The 18349-nt window shown below is 38.5% G+C and overlaps 3 protein-coding genes across 3 annotated transcripts in view; 1 reads left to right on the forward strand and 2 right to left on the reverse strand.

Annotated features, from left to right (window-relative positions):
* The first annotated feature begins 23 nt into the window (after positions 1–23).
* LOC100635297 (DNA polymerase alpha catalytic subunit-like) lies at positions 24–11580 on the forward strand. Its single transcript, XM_020002416.1, has 36 exons — positions 24–72; positions 123–210; positions 258–391; positions 437–519; positions 588–761; positions 814–1053; positions 1735–1856; positions 2032–2274; positions 2328–2385; positions 2453–2512; positions 2785–2838; positions 2910–3058; positions 3195–3259; positions 3708–3865; positions 3916–4000; positions 4131–4195; positions 4292–4381; positions 4568–4678; positions 5145–5314; positions 5719–5837; positions 5962–6190; positions 6327–6472; positions 6520–6740; positions 6852–6884; positions 7286–7467; positions 7685–7716; positions 7786–7867; positions 7918–7994; positions 9126–9181; positions 9500–9631; positions 9681–9779; positions 9829–10068; positions 10541–10648; positions 11078–11173; positions 11235–11295; positions 11363–11580. The coding sequence occupies exons 1-36, from the start codon at positions 60–62 to the stop codon at positions 11509–11511; spliced, it is 4224 nt and encodes a 1407-aa protein (XP_019857975.1). The 5' UTR covers positions 24–59; the 3' UTR covers positions 11512–11580.
* A 311-nt stretch (positions 11581–11891) lies between these two features.
* Positions 11892–14150, reverse strand: LOC100635424 (retinal homeobox protein Rx1-like). Its single transcript, XM_003383204.2, has 3 exons — positions 13774–14150; positions 13548–13720; positions 11892–12633 (listed from the first exon to the last, which is right to left on the reverse strand). Exons 1-3 carry the CDS (start codon positions 13979–13981, stop codon positions 12001–12003), a joined length of 1014 nt encoding a protein of 337 aa, XP_003383252.1. The 5' UTR covers positions 13982–14150; the 3' UTR covers positions 11892–12000.
* Positions 14151–15110: 960 nt separating this feature from the next.
* LOC100635550 (importin subunit alpha-4-like) overlaps positions 15111–18349 on the reverse strand; it is a 4289-nt gene continuing 1050 nt past the window's right edge. The window contains 8 exon segments of the mRNA XM_011409839.2: positions 15111–15456; positions 15891–16145; positions 16364–16540; positions 16645–16773; positions 17378–17446; positions 17549–17656; positions 17717–17803; positions 18196–18349. The exon segment at positions 18196–18349 is cut by the window's right edge and continues 23 nt beyond it. Coding sequence (XP_011408141.1) covers positions 15364–15456; positions 15891–16145; positions 16364–16540; positions 16645–16773; positions 17378–17446; positions 17549–17656; positions 17717–17803; positions 18196–18349 — 1072 coding nt within the window. The 3' untranslated portion in view covers positions 15111–15363.

The following is an 18349-nucleotide window of genomic DNA, read 5'->3' on the forward strand; positions in this document are numbered from 1 at the left end:
TATTAGAATAGATACTTTACGGTCTCGCTTAAGAGTTTGGCGGGAAAATCTGCGCAAAGATGGCGGCTGAAAGTAAGCAACACAATGGAAACATTAAGCTAGCTTTCTCTTCTCCTTTGAAGGTCCTTCACTAGCAGGAGACACTCCAGTGAGACGAAGCAACAGAGAAAGGAAGAGAAACAGAGCCAGCGATGCCCTGGAAAAAATAAAGTAAATAAAACACTGACAGACCACACCTACATCCTCTTTCTCCTTAGACTGGCTCGTCAAACTGGTATAAGGCAAGAAGAGGAGCTTGAAGCACCAGAGAGTTTATTCGAGGAGGTGACCGAAGAAGAATACGCTGACTTGATCCACACGAGACAAAGAGACAATTTTGTTCTTGATGACGGTAAGACGACTCCTTGCTTATGCCCCACCCACTTCCTGTTTTTAGATGGAACATATTGTGAGCATGGACGAGAGATTTTTGACGAGGAAGTGACGACCACGCCCACCAGCTCAAAAGGAGCAAAGAAAGTAAAAGAAAATGGTTTCATTTATTAAAAAAAATTTTTTTAATTAAAAATACTATTTGTATTTTGTAGTCGAAGTCCTACAAGGCTCCATTCTCTCGGAGTAGTGGTGGAGCTAGTGACATAAAGAGTATGGTGATGGGTATGGGCGGGGCCAAAAAGAAGACGAAAGGGGGAGGGACAGGAAGCGAAGGCTCCGTTAAAAACGACCTAGTACTGAACAATATCTTGTCACAGATTAGCGTGGTATGTCACATGACTATCACATGACACAGCATATTAATAATGATATTCATAGCCATCTACTACTAAAGCCAGTCCCAGTAGTAAGAAGAGTAAGACACTCTCATTTAGTCCTCGGACTGGTCCCAAAGGAGGCGTGTCAGCCCCTCCCACTAGACCAGTACTGCCCCGACCAGTGACCACACCTACTGTTAAGGTTGAGATGCCATTGAGGAAAGAGAGGGTGGTAAAGGAGGAGGAGGAGGAGGTCTCAACTTTTGATTTCGGGAGTGTCCATGATGAAGACATGATGACTGTAAGCCAGTAAATGTATTTATTCGTTTAGAAAAGTCCAATTTTGATTGAAATCAGCTCAAACTTGCTACATAACATAAGAACATGTATCAGGGAAAGTATAAAAATGCTGAAATCTCACCTAGCCATTTTTAGTGAAATTTGCCCAAATATAGGGACTTTGACCAAATTTTGGAGCAACTTAAGTATCTGTCTATGTACTAGTACACTGTACATGTTCATGATTTAGTGAAATGACATGTCAAATGAATGCCTACTGTCTACATGGGAAGTTCTGCCCTTATTTTCATCTATAGATATAGTATTGATGACCATGATACAATGTACATGTACATGTATAGACAGTCATGATGTAAGGTCATGTAACGTGCTTGGCTATAGTAATTACTGATCTATATTGGTGTATTCCCCTCTTGCAATGAAGATAATGATGAATGTGTACATGTACATGTACATGTATGTGTGAATTGTGAATCAATCATTGATAATGCTAAATGTCTTGAGTAAATAAATACTATATTTATCAGTCGCCTGAGATTTTCAGTATGCATGTAGTACATGTACAATTATTAATACAGCCCGTATAGCATGAACATGTACATTTAGATGTACATTACACCTTGTATTATATGTCATCTCATCTCTTCCCCCCCCTCTCTCTCTCTCTCTCTCTCTTGTATAGACTGATTATTTAGTAGATGTACCTGATGGACTCACTCAGGAGTTTGAAGTGGATGAGAGCATCAATGAAGAGGACGATAAAGAGAACACGGTAGAACAAGCTAAGGAAAGGAGAGAGACAGTGTAAGTACATGTACATCTGCATACAATTTGTATGCATTGCTTTAAATACTGCTCACATGATGTATATACAATAGATAGCATTAGAAGCATGCGTGTGACATATACATGTAGATGTACATGTATATGTAATCATGTATATGTGGTACATTTTCAATTGAACTACATTATTTCTTAGTCCAGTTGAGGCAGTCTCCGTTACTGGCTGGGAGACTGTCAAGGAGGAGGAGTTTAGCTCTGAGACCACGCCCAATCGTAAAGAAGACTTGAACATAGACACGAGTAGCCTCCCACTCCAAGAAGACGCTGATGGAAACCCGTTTATCCGGTTTTACTGGTTGGATGCGTACGAGGACTTGTACCGTCAGCCTGGTGTGGTATACCTGTTTGGTAAGATACCGATACAAGGGACACACGTGAGGTTGGTCACATGATGCTCAGGTGATTGTCAGGTCACCCCATCTTCATTTCTAGTTGCTGTGTTGTAGTCCAGAACATTGAAAGGTGCTTGTACTTTTTGCCAAGAGAAAAGGTCAATATAATTACATTTATAATAACTGATTCTCTCTCCCTCTCTCTCTCTTTCTCTCTCTCTCTAGCTTTTATCAAAATCTGGTAAGCCAACAGATGAGGATGTGTCTATGAAAGACGTTTATGTGGTAGGTGTACCTTATTATCATTATTATTATTATTATCATTATTATTATTATTACTATTATTATTATTATTATTATTATTATTATTATCATTATTATTATTATTACTATTATTATTATTATTATTATTATTATTATTATTATTATTATTATCATTATTATTATTATTATTATTATCATTATTATTATTATTATCATTATTATTATTATTATTATTATTATTATTATTATTATTATTATTATTATTATATTTCATTGTTTTTATTGTGTTTTAGGAGTTTAACGAGAGCTTTGCCGAGAAACATCGAATCATGAAATTTGCATCAAAAGTAATTAAGTCACAAAATCATGTACATGTATGCTCATGTAATCCTTGGTCTCCATGTCTCTCTGTGTTTAGAGTGTTGATAGAAAGTATGCATTTCATTTACCAGACATCCCCAGGGACTCAAAGTATCTTGAGGTACGTTATTCCGCTCGTCATCCTGCTCCTCCCCCCACCTCCTCTGGTCTCTCGTACAGCTGTGTGTTTGGTACCAATACAACAAGGTTAGGACACATCATGTATATGTTTCGTGTCCTTTTATTTTGTACTTATAAAACATTACATTATTATTATTATTATTGTTGTTGTTGTTGTTGTTGTTGTTGTTGTTATTATTGTTATTTATGTGTATCTGTTTAGTTTGGAGAGGTTGATAATTGGGTGTGGTCTCAAAGGTCCCTGCTGGATTGATGTCAAGCTACCTTGTCAGTTTAATTATTATGTTTATGTTTTGCCAAATTTTTGCAACTTTGAAAATTTATAGAAAATTTAATTTTGATCAGAATGAGCTCAAACTTTCTACACAACTTCAAAACATGTATATGTATCAGAAAAATTATAAAAATGGAGAAATCTCACCTAGCCATTTTTGATGAAATTTGGTCAAAGTCCCTGTACTATAGTACAGGGACTTTGGCCCGATTTTGGAGCAACTTTAAATATTCGTAAAAAAATCCAATTTTGATCAAAATGAGCTTAAACTTTCTACACAACATAAGAACATGTATATGTATCAGGAAAAAATATAAAAATGGAGAACTCTCTCCTAGCCATTTTTGATGAAATGCCCTGTGCTATAGTACAGGGTCTTTTGTCAAATTTTGCAGCAACTTTAGAATCCTTTTTGTGATCTTTCTTTCCTCTTATTTCCAGCTCCCTCCACTAACAGTGTCAGCTGGTGCAAAATTGAATGCATTACTGATGGTCTGACATCAGTAGGTGTGGCCTCAGAACAAGCCCCGCCCCCTCCATTGACTATACTCTCGCTCAGTATAAAGACTTTGATTAACATGCACACTAAAACTAAAGAAGTAGGTGGAGTCAATTATTAATTATCATAACTAATTAATGTTATTAATAGATCCTGTGTGTTAGTGCTCTGGTACATAAAGATTTCTCATTGGATGGAGCTCCGCCTACTAAATTATTTGAGTCAGATCTTTGCTGTGAGTTTTGTTGCTATTTTTAGAACACTGATGTGATTCTATTAATAGTATCAATCAAACCTTCATTATTATTATTATTATTATTATTATTATTATTATTATTATTATTATTATTATTATTATTTTACAGGTATAAGGACACCACCTGATAGACACATGCCACTAAAAGTTCAAGAAAGAATGGCATCAGAAAAGGTCTTTCATCTCCCCTCCCTCCCCCCCTCTCTCTCTTTCTCCTTTCTTTCTCCTGACTAGCATTAAGTTGTGTCTTTATTGATTATTTTGTAATAGAATCTTAAACTTGAGGTCACCTCCTCTGAGAGAAGTCTCCTCTCATTCTTCCTGGCCAGACTTGCTAAGATTGATCCTGACATCATCATTGTGAGTCATTATGATGCAATAACGATATGTCACATTTCTGCATGTACATGTACACGTATGTAGACTATATGTAGATTATGATCTACAGTATATGTACATGTACATGTACATATATTATCATAAATCATGATACCAATATCATCTCTCTCTCTCTCTCTCTCTCTCTCTCTCTCTCTTCCCTAATAGGGTCACAATTTAGCCTCTCAGTGGTTGGAAACTCTCCAGCACAGGATGTTTACTTGTAAAGTCCCAGTCTGGTCTCGGATAGGCCGTCTGAGGAGAGCCACAATGCCAAAGGTAAGACTACAAAGAGGCCAATGGATGTGTACATGTACATGTGTACGTGTGTACATCTAAGGAGAGATTAAAGATAAAAGGGAGAGTACATGTTACATGTTTGGGAGTGCCATACATCAAAAGTCAAATCCCATTAGTCGTGATTAATTGTTATAATTGAGTTTTAATAATTTGATGAACCAGACTAATGGCGTGACTGCCCATCCATCTCTTTTATTTTGTCTCCCACCTCCCCCTTGTTCACATTATGTGTGTACGGTTCTCCTCTTCCTTTAATTTACATGTACACTGTATGTCCTACTATCCTTTGTCTTCTTTTATCCCTTAACCTTCTCTTTCTCTCTGTCTCCTCTCTCCCTCCCCTCCTTTCTCTCTCTCTCTCTCTCTCCCCCTCTCTCTCCCCCTCTCTCTCCCCCCTCTCTCTCTCTCCCCCCCCTCTCTCTCTCTCCCCCCTCTCTCTCCTTAGGGTAAAGGTATATCCAGTAGTTTATGCTGTGGCAGATTAGTCTGTGATGTGAAGCTCTCGGCTAAGGAGCTCATCAGATCAAGGAGTTATGATTTGACGGAGCTGGCTAGTTCTATACTCCAATTGAACTACCAACCAATGGAGAATGAGGACATACTAGCTGCCTTTGGGTAGGGAAGGGAGAGAGAGAGAGGGAGGGAGGGAGGGAGGGAGAGAGAGAGAGAGAGGGAGAGGGAGGGAGGGAGGGAGAGAGAGAGAAAGAGAGAGAGAGAGAGAGAGGGGGTGCCAGGCTGTTTGTACTGTACAATCAATACAATTCTTACATAATTATATTACATTATGTATTATTAAATTGGGTTAAATGTACATGTATGTGTGTGTGTGTATGTGTGTGTGTGTGTGTGTGTGTGTGTGTGTGTGTGGGCGTTCAATTTAATAATTTGTTGATTTAGTAAAAGCTGTCAAGCACATAACATAATTATTAAATTTATTATTAAATTTATTATTAAAAGCATGCGTATACATGTTCATGTACAAGTTGACATGTTACGTGTCCGTTATTTTTCCCCGGCAGGTCTATTGAGAGGGTGTGTCATTTGATAGCTCATACAATGGACGAGGCTTTGCTCTCGCTCCGTTTGACACGAGAACTCTCCGTTCTACCACTGGCCTATCAGATCACTCGTATTGCTGGTATGTTGTGGGTGTGGCTTAATTATTATCATCATGCATCATCGTAATATATCATGCATCTAGTTAACTTTTATGATTCTCTTTGTTTACATTTTACATTTTCTCCTCCTCCTCTCCCTCTCAGGTAATACACTATCACGTACACTCTTAGGTGGTCGTTCAGAACGCAATGAGTACCTCCTGCTCCATGCCTTCACTCAGCAGGGATACTTACCTCCTGATAAACTGGACTCCGCCTCTAAGCATCACCATGGCAACGAGGAGGAGGAAGAGTCTGCTCCTGCCAGCAAACGTGGGAAATCCTCTTACGTGGGTGGACTGGTCCTTGATCCAAAAACAGGGTTCTATGATAGGTGGGTGTGGTTCATATAGTTATAATACATGTGGATTTTAAATTCACTCATGTACATGTACATGTAGATGTTATTGTATACAATATATCTTTATAATGTTGTTTATTGTTGTTTGTTGTTGTTTATTGTTTATTAGGTTAATTCTCTTACTGGATTTCAATTCCCTCTATCCTTCGATAATTCAAGAATATAATATTTGTTTCACAACCATTGATCATGCCCACTGTAACTCCGACGAAGACATTGGACTATTGGAGCCTCCTGGAGACTCTGTCCCTCAAGGTAAAAGACCGCATGTATGTGTACATTTGACCACGCCTCTTTTACAGGTATATTACCGTCTCAAATAAGAGTGTTAGTTGAGAGAAGGCGTCAGGTCAAGCGACTAATGAAAGACCCTGGTCTCTCCCCTGAGACCCTCCAGCAGTATGATATAAGACAGAAGGCTCTAAAGCTAACGGCTAATAGCATGTACGGGTGCCTGGGGTTCTCTCACTCCAGGTTCTTTGCTAAACCACTAGCGGCCGTAGTCACTAGGAAAGGAAGACAGGTGAGCCATGGGCGTGGCTTAATATTAGTGGGTGTGGTTTAGTTAGGTGGGTGGTAGCATGTGTGGGCAGGGTACTAATTATTGTAATAGTTTTAATTGGTATATTTGTAGATTTTGGAACAAACACGAGATTTAGCAACCAAAGTCAGTCACACACACACACACATCATGTCAATATAATATTATATTATTGTGCATACATGTACATGTACGTCTATGTATACATTAACATTTCTGTGTGTCTAAATTGGTTGATTGATCTAATGGAAATAAAACTAAAAATTATTTATTTAGTCTTTTTGTGTACACACAATCGCCTCGTAACGTCAACACCATCATAATGAAATAACCAGACAAACTGGCTGTCCCAAAATCATCCAATAATAGAGTGACACTCATCATCATTTTAAGTCCTTCTAAAGTTTCTGGCTATACAGTATTATTTTGCATACATGTGCATATACATGTACATGTACATATACATGTACATGTACATGTACATGTACATGTACATGTAGTATGATTCCTCTTTGTTCTACCTGTAGCTTGGTCTTGATGTCATTTATGGTGATACCGACTCCATCATGATTGATAGCGGTACCAAGGATCTTGAGGTTGCGGAGTCCCTTGCTAAAAAGGTTAAGACTGAAGTCAACAAGTTGTATAGGTTGCTTGAGATTGATGTTGATGGGATATTTAAGTGCATGCTGCTACTGAAAAAGAAGAAGTACATTCATTTCTCCCTCTCTCTCCCTCTCTCTTTACTCTTTTCCTTGCCTTCTCCCTCTTTCTTCCTTGCTCTCATGTTTCTCTTCCTCTTAGTCTTCCTCCTTTCTCTTTAATTGTTGTATGTGCATGTACACGTGTATTGTCCTGACCACATTAAAGGAATCATGTTATCATCTATTGTATTATCACACACACTCTCTCTCTCTCCTTTAAAGGTATGCAGCTGTTTCTATTCACAGTCAGAATGGTACGAGGATTACAATAATAATAATAATAATAATAATTATTATTATTATTATTTATTTTTAATTTGAAGGTAAACTGATTGAGAAGAGAGAACTAAAAGGTCTTGACATTGTACGAAGAGATTGGTGCGACTTGGCAAAGAGGGCGGGGCAGTAAGTCACGTGACCTAAGATTATTAATATTATTATCATTATTATGATAGTTATATATTGGATAAGATATTGGCAGGTCATAATATCGATGAATTGATCGAGGAGATACAGACTTTCCTTAGACAATGTAAGTAGGTGCAGGCTTTAGCTGAAGCTTAATCGTCATTTCAATATTACATAATCGTATTGTTCTAATTATGCGTACATATCTATCTGTGTGTGTAGGCCTACATTGTGTACTAGTAACAGTAAGTGAATTATAGAATGTTAATCTTTAATTTATTATCATGTCCAAATAAGGCAAAACATTTAAAAGGAACAATAAAGGATTCTTTGTAATCATGTATCAAACATAGAAACAGTGTAGAGGGTGCATTTTTTCCTTTGAATTATTAAATTATGGTGTACATATGTCATTAGAACTTAATTATTAAATTTGTCCGGTGATAAATCCCTTCCTTTCATCAAAGATAAAAGTAATTAATTATCTTGCTCAAAGGCGAATGATTTCATTCCCTGTTAAACCCCAATTACCTCCCCTGGGCAGTGGCCGTGGTCAACATAAGAATACTCTGCAGTAGAGTGCTTCCATGTACATGTATTTGGGGGAATTAAAATGTTTGATAGATGCTTTTGGTGTAGCTGGTCACTCTAAAATCAGGCCCGTGGCCATGTACTAATAGCAAGGCTGCAAAAGTTGTGGCAGCCATTTTGTTTGGGGGTGAATCCTACTTAGTAACGCTACCGCGTTACTAATAGTACAGGGACTTTTGTCAAAAATGAAAAGGAGAGAATTCTCTATTTTTACATTTTTTTCTTGATACATATACATGTTTTCATGTTGTGTAGAAAGTTTGAGCTGATTCCAATCACATTTGGATTTTTTTACAAATTTTTAAAGTTGCTCCAAAATTGGGTCAAAGTTCCTGTATTATAGTACAGTGTCATTGGCCAAATTTCACTAAAAATGTCAAAGAGAGAATTTTTAATTTTTCTAATTTTCCCAGATGCATATACATGTTTTTATGTTGTAAAGAATGTTTGAGCTGATTCCGATCACGTTTGGATTTTTTGTGAATTTTAAAAGTTATTGCAAAATCAGGCCAAAGCCTCTGTACTGCGCATACAGAGGGCTGTAGCTATTGCCATTGGTCAATATTAGCTCCTCCCTTTCCACAGGTGGGAATACCTTCCTGTATTAATAATAATAATTTATTATATTATTATATTATTATAATATTTTAATTGTTTGTTTTAGTGAGGGAAGATGTTTTGAATAGTAAAGTGGATCTGAGAGAGTTTGTAATTACAAAGGTGATCATATAAACTCAATTATTATTAATATAATTAATTATCAATCATAATCAAATTACAGTCGGCTCTTTTTCCTTTATCTTTGCCCCTCCTAATACACGCCTGTACTACACATCTCTCCCTCTCTCTCTCTCTCTCTCTCTCTCTCTCCCTCTCTTCCCCTTTTCCTTATTACTCCTCTTCATTACACATACCTGTAACATCAATCATGCATGTACATACGCATGTACACACCTTTACCATCACTCGTGCATGCATATAATACAATCCCTCCATATATACAGCTCTCCTTCATTTCCCTCTATCTCTCTCTTTCAGGGTCTTACTAAAATGCCCAAGGACTACCCTGACAAGAAGAGTTTGCCTCACGTGCAGGTAGCCATGAGAATGCTCTCAAGGCAGCAGTATGTCCAGCCTGGCGATGTAATACCCTATGTGGTCTGTTTGATGGTGAGTCTTTAATGCAAGGAATCCTTTGTACCCCCTCTTCTTTTTAAAGGGCGATGATAACGTCTCTCCTTCACTGAGGGCCTATCACCCAATGGAAGTGACTCAACAGCAGCTCCAAGTGGATCATAAATATTACCTCCAGCACCAAGTAACTCTTCTATTTATAAACTATTTCCAGTCAAAGTATGCTTGAATAGGTACACGCTGTCGTCGGTCGATTGTGTGAGCCAATAGAAGGGCTGGACTCTGCCCACTTGGCAGAATGGCTAGGGCTTGATCCGTCCAGTTACGTTCAGAGAGGAGGAGGAGGAGGGGGAGGGAGAGGAGACGAAGAGGAAGAGGCTGATGTGGTCCTACCTCAAGAGAAATCGGATCCATTGTGTGTGTCTTGTCCAACCTGTGATAAGACAATATCATTCCATTACACAGGGAAGAAGGTAAAGTATAGTACATGAATCCACGGACATAATGTACATTGACATGTACATCAATGTACATGTGTTTTTTGGTTACAAAGTGAAAAATGGTATCTGTGCAATTAAATGAGATGGATAAAACAAAAGGAATGATTTTATCAAGCAAAGAAGGAGAGAGAGAGAGAGAGAGAGAGAGTGAGAGAGAGAGAGACAGAATACAGAGCTAGTGTATGTAAACTGTTAAATTCCTTTCTTTACCACACTAAAAGGCAGCCATGAGACAAGAATCATTATCACTCAATCAAATTAACGCTTTAAAATTGAATTTCCTACCGGAGGCCTTCTTTGTGTGACCTTGCCTTTCCTGCCAGCAACAGGTGCAAGAAAAGGGTGAGGGGAACGTTGCCATGGCGATGTCCTCACTGGTGCCTATTGTACTAGACAGTCCATGGTTATGGTAATTGTAATTTAATTCTTTGTGTCCTTTTTGTAGGTTTCCTTCGTATGTGGTGGAAGAGACTGTCATAACAGCTTGTCTCGTTTTTATATGATGGCGGCCTTGGGGAAAGCACTTCGTTATTACATTTCTCTTTACTATCAAGTTAGAATGAGGACATACTTACGAGTGCTATAGTTCTAGTTCTAGTGCCACATGTATAGTGCTATACATGTGGCATCATAGATCATTATAATTATAATTATGTCTCTTGTATTTTCTCTTTGTGTTTGTCTTTATGACTTATAGCTTGATAAAAATAATATAATGTGTCATAATAATAAATATATAGCGTGGATTACTATGATAACAGGTCTGGTAACGCTAGACCTCCTAATTGTTTATCTACTTTTGATATTACATAATAATGTGAGTACATGCTCCTACACACTTCTCTTAGTGGGTAGAGACCATTTTTTGGAGAAAACCAACCTTATATAACATTTACTTGTACTTTCTTTAAAGTGTTCATTATCCTTGTATTGTTTCAGCTGCTTTCTCTTATCTAGTCTTTAATTCTTTATCTTGTTCCAGGGTTGGTTAACCTGTTCCAGCTGTGGCTACAGGACCAGAACCGGGCTTTCTTGTGCTGTCTGTGGCCCTAAGGAAGATGCTGTTCTGAGAGAAGAAGTGAGAGATACAAAAAGAGAGAAGGAGGGAGGGAGAAATATTATGTCTTTTTTGTTTTTAGTACTCTAGCTCTGATCTTTATGCACAGCTCTGTTCCTTCAGGGACCTTTTCCTTTCACAAGGTTTTACTATTCATAATTGGACTTAACTATACCCTCCCCTTCTTTTCTCCTCTCCCCTCCTCTCCAGGTCATAAGCAGGAGTGCAAAGAGGAATGTCCCAGAGCCTGTAAAGGTGATTACAAAGACTGTCTCCAGCTGGTCCAAGATACCTTATCTAATAACTCTTACTCCAGGGTCAACCTTGGAGGGATTTTCTCCATAATGACCATCAAATGATAATGCATGGACATGTTATACAACACTTTTACATTTCAATTATTTATACCTGAAAATTATTAATCAAAAGACTCATCAATGCTCTATAGCATTAGCGCTAAGTCATAATAGCCCTATTAGTATAATAGCAGCTGTTCTTGGTAATGTCATTATGTCTATTCTTTGTACAGGGATGTACCGTCTATCAGTTAATTTTTATACAGAGTACAGTTAGTGCTATGACAATTACAAATTTCATTCGCAGTGGTCATGGAGCTATTCATGGAAATTAGGTGACCATTCTTGTTCGCTGTCATGATCATTAGTGATGAGTCTAGTTGTTATAATTAAAATTATTTTCTTAATTTCTTATTATTATTGAAACGTATGAAAGACATGCAGCAAATAATTATTGTCCCAATTAAAGAGAAGTGATTTTATTTATTTTAAAAATTAATAATAATAATAATAATAACTCAAAATCCAAGGAACTAGTTAGTAACTTCAGTTTTATGACGACGTCACGTTTTGCTGTGCCAGCTGGAGCGTGATCACACCAGATGACAAACCAGTCGCCATGGACACTGGTATCTGAGCCAACTGGAAAGGAGAGGAGAGTATTTGAGGGGCAAAGACCCCAGCAGACGCTGCAGCAGTCTGTGCCGGATGAAGCCCGATAATCTGTGTTGTCCCTGCAGGAGCTGTTGCAGGTAAAGTTGCTAAAGTTGGTTGGAGTACAATTCCTCCATTAGGCAGAGTAATAGCTCTCAGAGTTGTAGTATTAGTGGAAGGAGTCGTGGAGAGGAAGTTGAGGGCTGGAGGGTGGTGCCATTGTCTCGGCTGGGTTGCACCCGAAGCAGCTCCTGATAAAAAATGAGCAAGAGGGACTGGAGTGGTTGCCTGGGGTAGCGTAGGGAGGGCTACGCTTGCTTCTGGAGTGGCTAATATGGTAGTGGTTGTTGTGTCTGGTGGAGACTGAAGGAGGGAAGAAGGATTGAGAGTAATGACTCGGGTGGAGGTTTCGTGAGATGAGATTAAGGCAGGAGGAGTGCTGGTCGCAGCAATTGGCTGTGCTGTCGGAGAGGGGAGACCTTGCTGCTTCTCTTTCTTTCTCCATTTTGCTCTTCTGTTTTGAAACCATACCTAGAGAGAGAGAGAGAGAGAGAGAGAGAGAGGGTGGGAGAGAGAGAGAGGGGGGGGGGAGAAGAGGGTGTATGTTTGACAATTAAAAACCAGTTACAAGCACTAATTATTATTGCATTATCAAAGTCTTGGGCATAATGAAGAAAAAATGTATTTTTAAGTAAAAGTCCAGACATCACAAGGCTAAAGCCATAACAATGAAGAGTATTCAAATTAATAGCCACCAGGAGACAGTGGCTAGGGTGGCTATGTAAACAGACCAAAAGGTACACAGAGAGGACAACACATTAGCAATGCACCCAATTAGCAGAATTAGACAAATAAACATGATATTAAGTGAGTTGTGTGTGTGTATGTTGAATCCATTATTAGGCTATTAGCTTATTGTTTTCCTTTACAAGGCGAGAAGGGGCCGTTGAGTGCAAGTGTGTGTATGTATATTAACACCCCGCCAACACTAGCCTAAGCTAATCAAGATTAATTAATGCTCTAATAATCTAATGGCTAATGTTGTTCTGCTATACAGTGACTTTGTTTGTCATAACAAATGAAAACAAAATTTTTGTGTCCTCCAGAGTGAAAGTATCACTGCCTTTGTTCTTATTTGGCAATTGTACAAGCTTTACCATTTTTATTGGGGATTGTTATTATTTTTTAAAATGTTTCTTCTTTCATTATGCCACAAGAATAATTGGGTATTGAGTATTGACGTAAAGAGCTCTCTCTCTCTCTCTCTCCCTCTCTCTCTCTCTCTCTCTCTCTCTCTCTCTCTCTCTATCTCTTTCATCATCAGGAATGCACACATAATCATTATGCTTCTCTTCTTCACTCACATACATAGCTACAGTAGTGATGCACACACACTAGCTTGGTGTATGCATATGCACTGCAGTCATTGTACTCTAGATCTATACCTGAACTCTTGCTTCTGTCAGTTCTACTCTGTTTGCCAAATCTTCACGGGTGAAGACATCAGGATAGTGCGTTCTCTCAAAGGCCTTCTCCAATTCGCGGAGCTGGAAGCTAGTAAAAGTGGTCCTGTATCGCCTTTTCTTTTTTAAAAGTAGGTCGCCGTTTGAGAGAGGACCTGGAAGGAAAAGAGAACAACATGCATAGCATGCAACTGCTCTATCATAATACTTTTTCTTTCTTCTCCTTCAGCTCCATCATTCTGGCCTCCTCCTGCTCCTCCACATTCTATCGTGCTGCTAGTAGACGGAGAAGAGGTCCTGCTTCTAGTAGGAGATCCTGGAGTGTACTGCGTCCCTTCACGGGGCGACTGCATCAGGAGAGTTTGCTTCTGCAATGCTGTCTTGTATTCTTCCTCAGACATTACACCAGCTACCATATCAAAAACGCTTCTCTGTAGTCTTAAAGGCTAAGCTCTACAGTCTCTAGTTCACTGAGGCTCCTAAATATAATGATTATAATAATAGTTTTCCCTCCTCCTCTACTGTGGTGTTGTTTTTCTAACGCAAACGACCATAAGTGCTTATCAATAAGGTTATGCATTCCGCGGGCTCTTTGATGTATTTAATGCATTTCGAGAGGCCACGGCTCAATCAGCATAATAGCATTAAAAATTGATGCGATATAGCATAATAGCATTAAAACTATAATATGCAATGATGCACTGTATATTATAGCAGCTCCCTCTATACACATAAGCACGGCCGGCCCACCACAGCCATACCAATGCAGCCATTGTTATTATTATTAATTAGTGGCATTTTATGCCTCAAGGCCACAGAATACGTGGCATGCCTTAATTAATTCTGTCTGATAGCGGCCTCTTTGTAGTTGGCAAATTGAGTGACTACACCCACCGGCAAATTAGTGAAATTACACACTGCCCTAATCCTATTACTATGATATAAACAATTAGAATCAATTATGTGTGTCAGTAGTAGAAGAAGGGAGAAAGAGAGAGAGTGGGAGGGAGAGAGAATCTATTACTACACTGACAATAGAAGACATATTGGAGCGTGCATTACACATTAAAGAGATGGGGTTATGTGTCGGCATTCTCTCTCTCTCCCTCCCTCTTCAGAGGGTTGAGACGATAAACTAATTAGGAGCCATTAGGCTAGTGTGTAACCTAAGCCCAATAGCAGGAGAGTAATAAGAAGAAGTTGGAGGAGTATCAAAGAAAGAGCAGATGTCCTCGTTTTAAGCTCACGTACGTACATTTTTTAAATGCGCATATTTTTTTAAAAATTGCATATAACAAAATTGTAAATAACACAATAATAACAACAATAATAAGAATAAATATTACACTTTGTTCCATGAAATTATAATATGTACTTTCTCTCGCTCACTCTCTCTTCTCTCTCTCTCTCTCTCTACTCTACTCTCTCTCTCTCTCTCTCTCTCTCTCTCTCTCTCTCTCTCTCTCTCTCTCTCTCTCTCTACACTCATACTCTCTTGCTCTCTCTCTCCCCCTCTCGATCACTCACCGTATACAAATACAAATATACATATTGTGCATACAGCAGGTCAATAACATGGTCAGAAATAAACAATAAAAGCTACTTGGATACTATTATACGTTGCAGTCTGTTTCGTTGGGTTCTGTAAATTCGTGTGCATCGCCTCTAAAGAAATGAGGGCAGAGGAGGAAATGGAAAGAAAAGAAACACGAGGAGATGAGTCACAATGTGTAGAATATACAGGTTATATATAAGAGAGTGGCCATAGGTAAGGCCTAGAGGAGTAGCTGAGACACAATTAGAATTTAAAGCCACCAGGCAAGCTACTGGTGCTGAACTGATACCCTGTGGCATCCATGGATTGAGGAGCCAGCTGCTTGTCTTCAGTGTTCTGTGAGAGAAGGAGAGAGAGAGGGAGGGAGGGAGAGAGAGAGGGGGAGAGAGAGAGGGAGGGGGAGAGAGAGAGGGAGGGAGGGAGAGAGAGAAGGAGAAAGAATGAGGGAGCAAGGAGAGTGGGAGAGAGAGGAGCATTGAAATAACAAATTGCATAAATTAGTAATTAAATCACAAGCATAATTGGACTAATAGCTAATGCAATAATCAACTTTTGATAATAAAATCACACACAGCACCGAAGTCCAATAGTAAATACCAAGACACCACTCAACAATGCCTTTGTACATGCCGACAACTAGTGCTACTCTAACACAATAATAATAATAATAATAATAATAATAATACTAATACTAATAATAATACTATTACTAATAATAATAATAATAAGAAGAAGAAGAAGAAGAAGAAGAAATTAATAATTATACTCACGGTGTCGTTGAAATATCTGTCAATTATAAAGTAGGCCATTTTGTATATCTCTTGATTCTGGTGCTCCTGCAGAGCTTCGATCCTCTCCACTCCACCGACCTCTTCTATAGCATCTGCAATGACTCGATAGTCGTGTCCAGCCATCTTTAATATATTCCCAAGGCCATCAAGAATGACTTGGATGACCATCGGGTCTTCGCTGCCGAGCATAATACACATAGGGCCTATGCAACCTTGCTGAACGACATAAACCACCTGTGAATGAATGAAAAAAGAATAGAAGAACAGGGGCATGTGATCAAAAGCATGAATTGTGTGGATGTACTGTGTGAGGAAATAGTGATGAGCATGACGAAACAAAATGAGAAGAATATGTACATGTATTTATATTAAGAAAAGAAACAGAAAAAAAGATACACAACATACATGTACATTGTAAGTTGAAGGTTTAGTTTAAATTGATTTTCTCTTACTTGCTCTGCGCTTCCTCCAACAGTCAGATTACTGATGGCCCAGGCAGCTTCCTTCTGAGTCTTAAAGTTACCATGCATAAGGATTTGGATTAATGGAGGGATGAGGTGTGCATCTATAACCATCTGAACCTGGACCTGGTTACCAGCTGTAATATTAGATAGCGTCCACACAGCCTCCTGGAAGAGAAAGAGAGATAAGGAAGAATGGAAATAAAAATTTCAAAGAGAGAGCAAGTACATGTACATATTTGAATCAGTCTAAAACCAGATGAAAGACCTACTCTGACAATGGAGGGTCGTGGGTGCTGCAAAAGGTTACAAAGGTGCGGCAATATCCCGTTATCAAGTACGACTTGAGTCTGCTCATCACTTCCAGTCACAATATTGCCTAATGTTCTCAGGGCAGGCATCTACAGTACAACAAAGTGATTTGTGGTTAGTGTGTGTGTGTGTGTGGAGGAGACAAGGGAGTGAATACAGTACTAATATTTAACGTGTGGTTGGTAATTGGTGTCAATCTTATCTCATAAACCAATTAATACAATCCCAATTTAGATAGTCATATCTCTCCTCCACTCATAAGCAGGGTTGCCCTTAGGTATAGGCCAAAGTCCCTGTACTATAGTACAGGGACTTTGGCCAAATTTTACCAAAATGGTTCAGCGAGATTTCTCAATTTTTATAATTTTTCCGAATACATATACATGTTTTTATGTTGTGTAGAAAGTTTGAGCTCATTCCAATCAAAATTGGATTTTTAATGAATTTTTAAAGTTGCTCCAAAATTGAGCCAAAGTCCCTGTACTATAGTACAGGGACTTTAGCCAAATTTCGCCAAAAATGGCTCGGAGAGATTTCTCAATTTTAAAATTTTTTCCTGATACACATACATGTTTTTATGTTGTGTAGAAAGTTTGAGCTCATTCCAATCAAAATTAGATTTTTTATGAATTTTTGAAGTTGCTCGAAAACTTGAGCTAAAATACCCTAGCTTTCAATCGAGTCCTCACGTACCACAATCTTATTCTCTAATACTCCGAGGAGCGGGACTATCTTAGGGACTACACCGGAATCGATAACAGCCTGTGAACAAGAGAACCACAATAAAATTAAATTAAAATAAAATAAAATATAATTAAAATTTAATATTAAAGATTAAATGACCTCTATCACTCCCTCCCTAACCTGAATTTGTTTAGTGTTACCATCAGCAAGGAATGACAGAGCCCAGCAGGCATCAACCTGAACCTCTAGCACAGGATGCTGGATTAATTCAGCTAGTGAAGGTAATGCCTACATATGCAAGACAAAAAACCAAGTGACCACACCCACAAACCACACCTCCTATCTCACCACAGAGACAAGGTCAAAGTTTGGCGGTGGGTTCTTATTTCGACAGAGATTAGATATAGTCCATGTGACATTCTGGAGAAGCGATGCCTAGCAAAAAAAGGACATGCTAATAATAATAACACAGCTAGACTTTAAAAATATAAAAATAATAATAATAACCACTAATGAGAGACTATATATAAAAACATCCCTGACAACAGAGCTATTATGTTAAATCCAATTCTAGTCACATAGTGTGTTGTTATACACGTTCACAGTAGATGCACTTATAAAACGATACAACTACACTAATACTGGACTAACCCAATACAAAACCATCTTACTATCATTGGCAAGTGATAACAATGCAATTAAATTAAAAGGGGCGTGACATAATGGGCGGAGCCTAACACCATTCAATAATAATAATAATAATGATGATGATGATAATGATGAATTGATGATGAAATTGATATTGATGATGATGATGGATTACTTACTGGTGTAGAGTCAGCGATGAGGGTTAGCAGTGGAGGGATGATCCCTGCTTCAATCACCAAGTCACGAAATTTAGGGCCATCCCCTGTAATGTTACCTAGAGCCCAAACAGCTTGTTCACAAACCTGGGTGTGTGGAGAAGACAGGAGAGTTATA

The sequence above is a fragment of the Amphimedon queenslandica genome, unplaced genomic scaffold, assembly GCF_000090795.2.
Source record: "Amphimedon queenslandica unplaced genomic scaffold, v1.1 AMPQUscaffold_13514, whole genome shotgun sequence".
In the NCBI taxonomy this organism is placed as follows: domain Eukaryota; kingdom Metazoa; phylum Porifera; class Demospongiae; order Haplosclerida; family Niphatidae; genus Amphimedon; species Amphimedon queenslandica.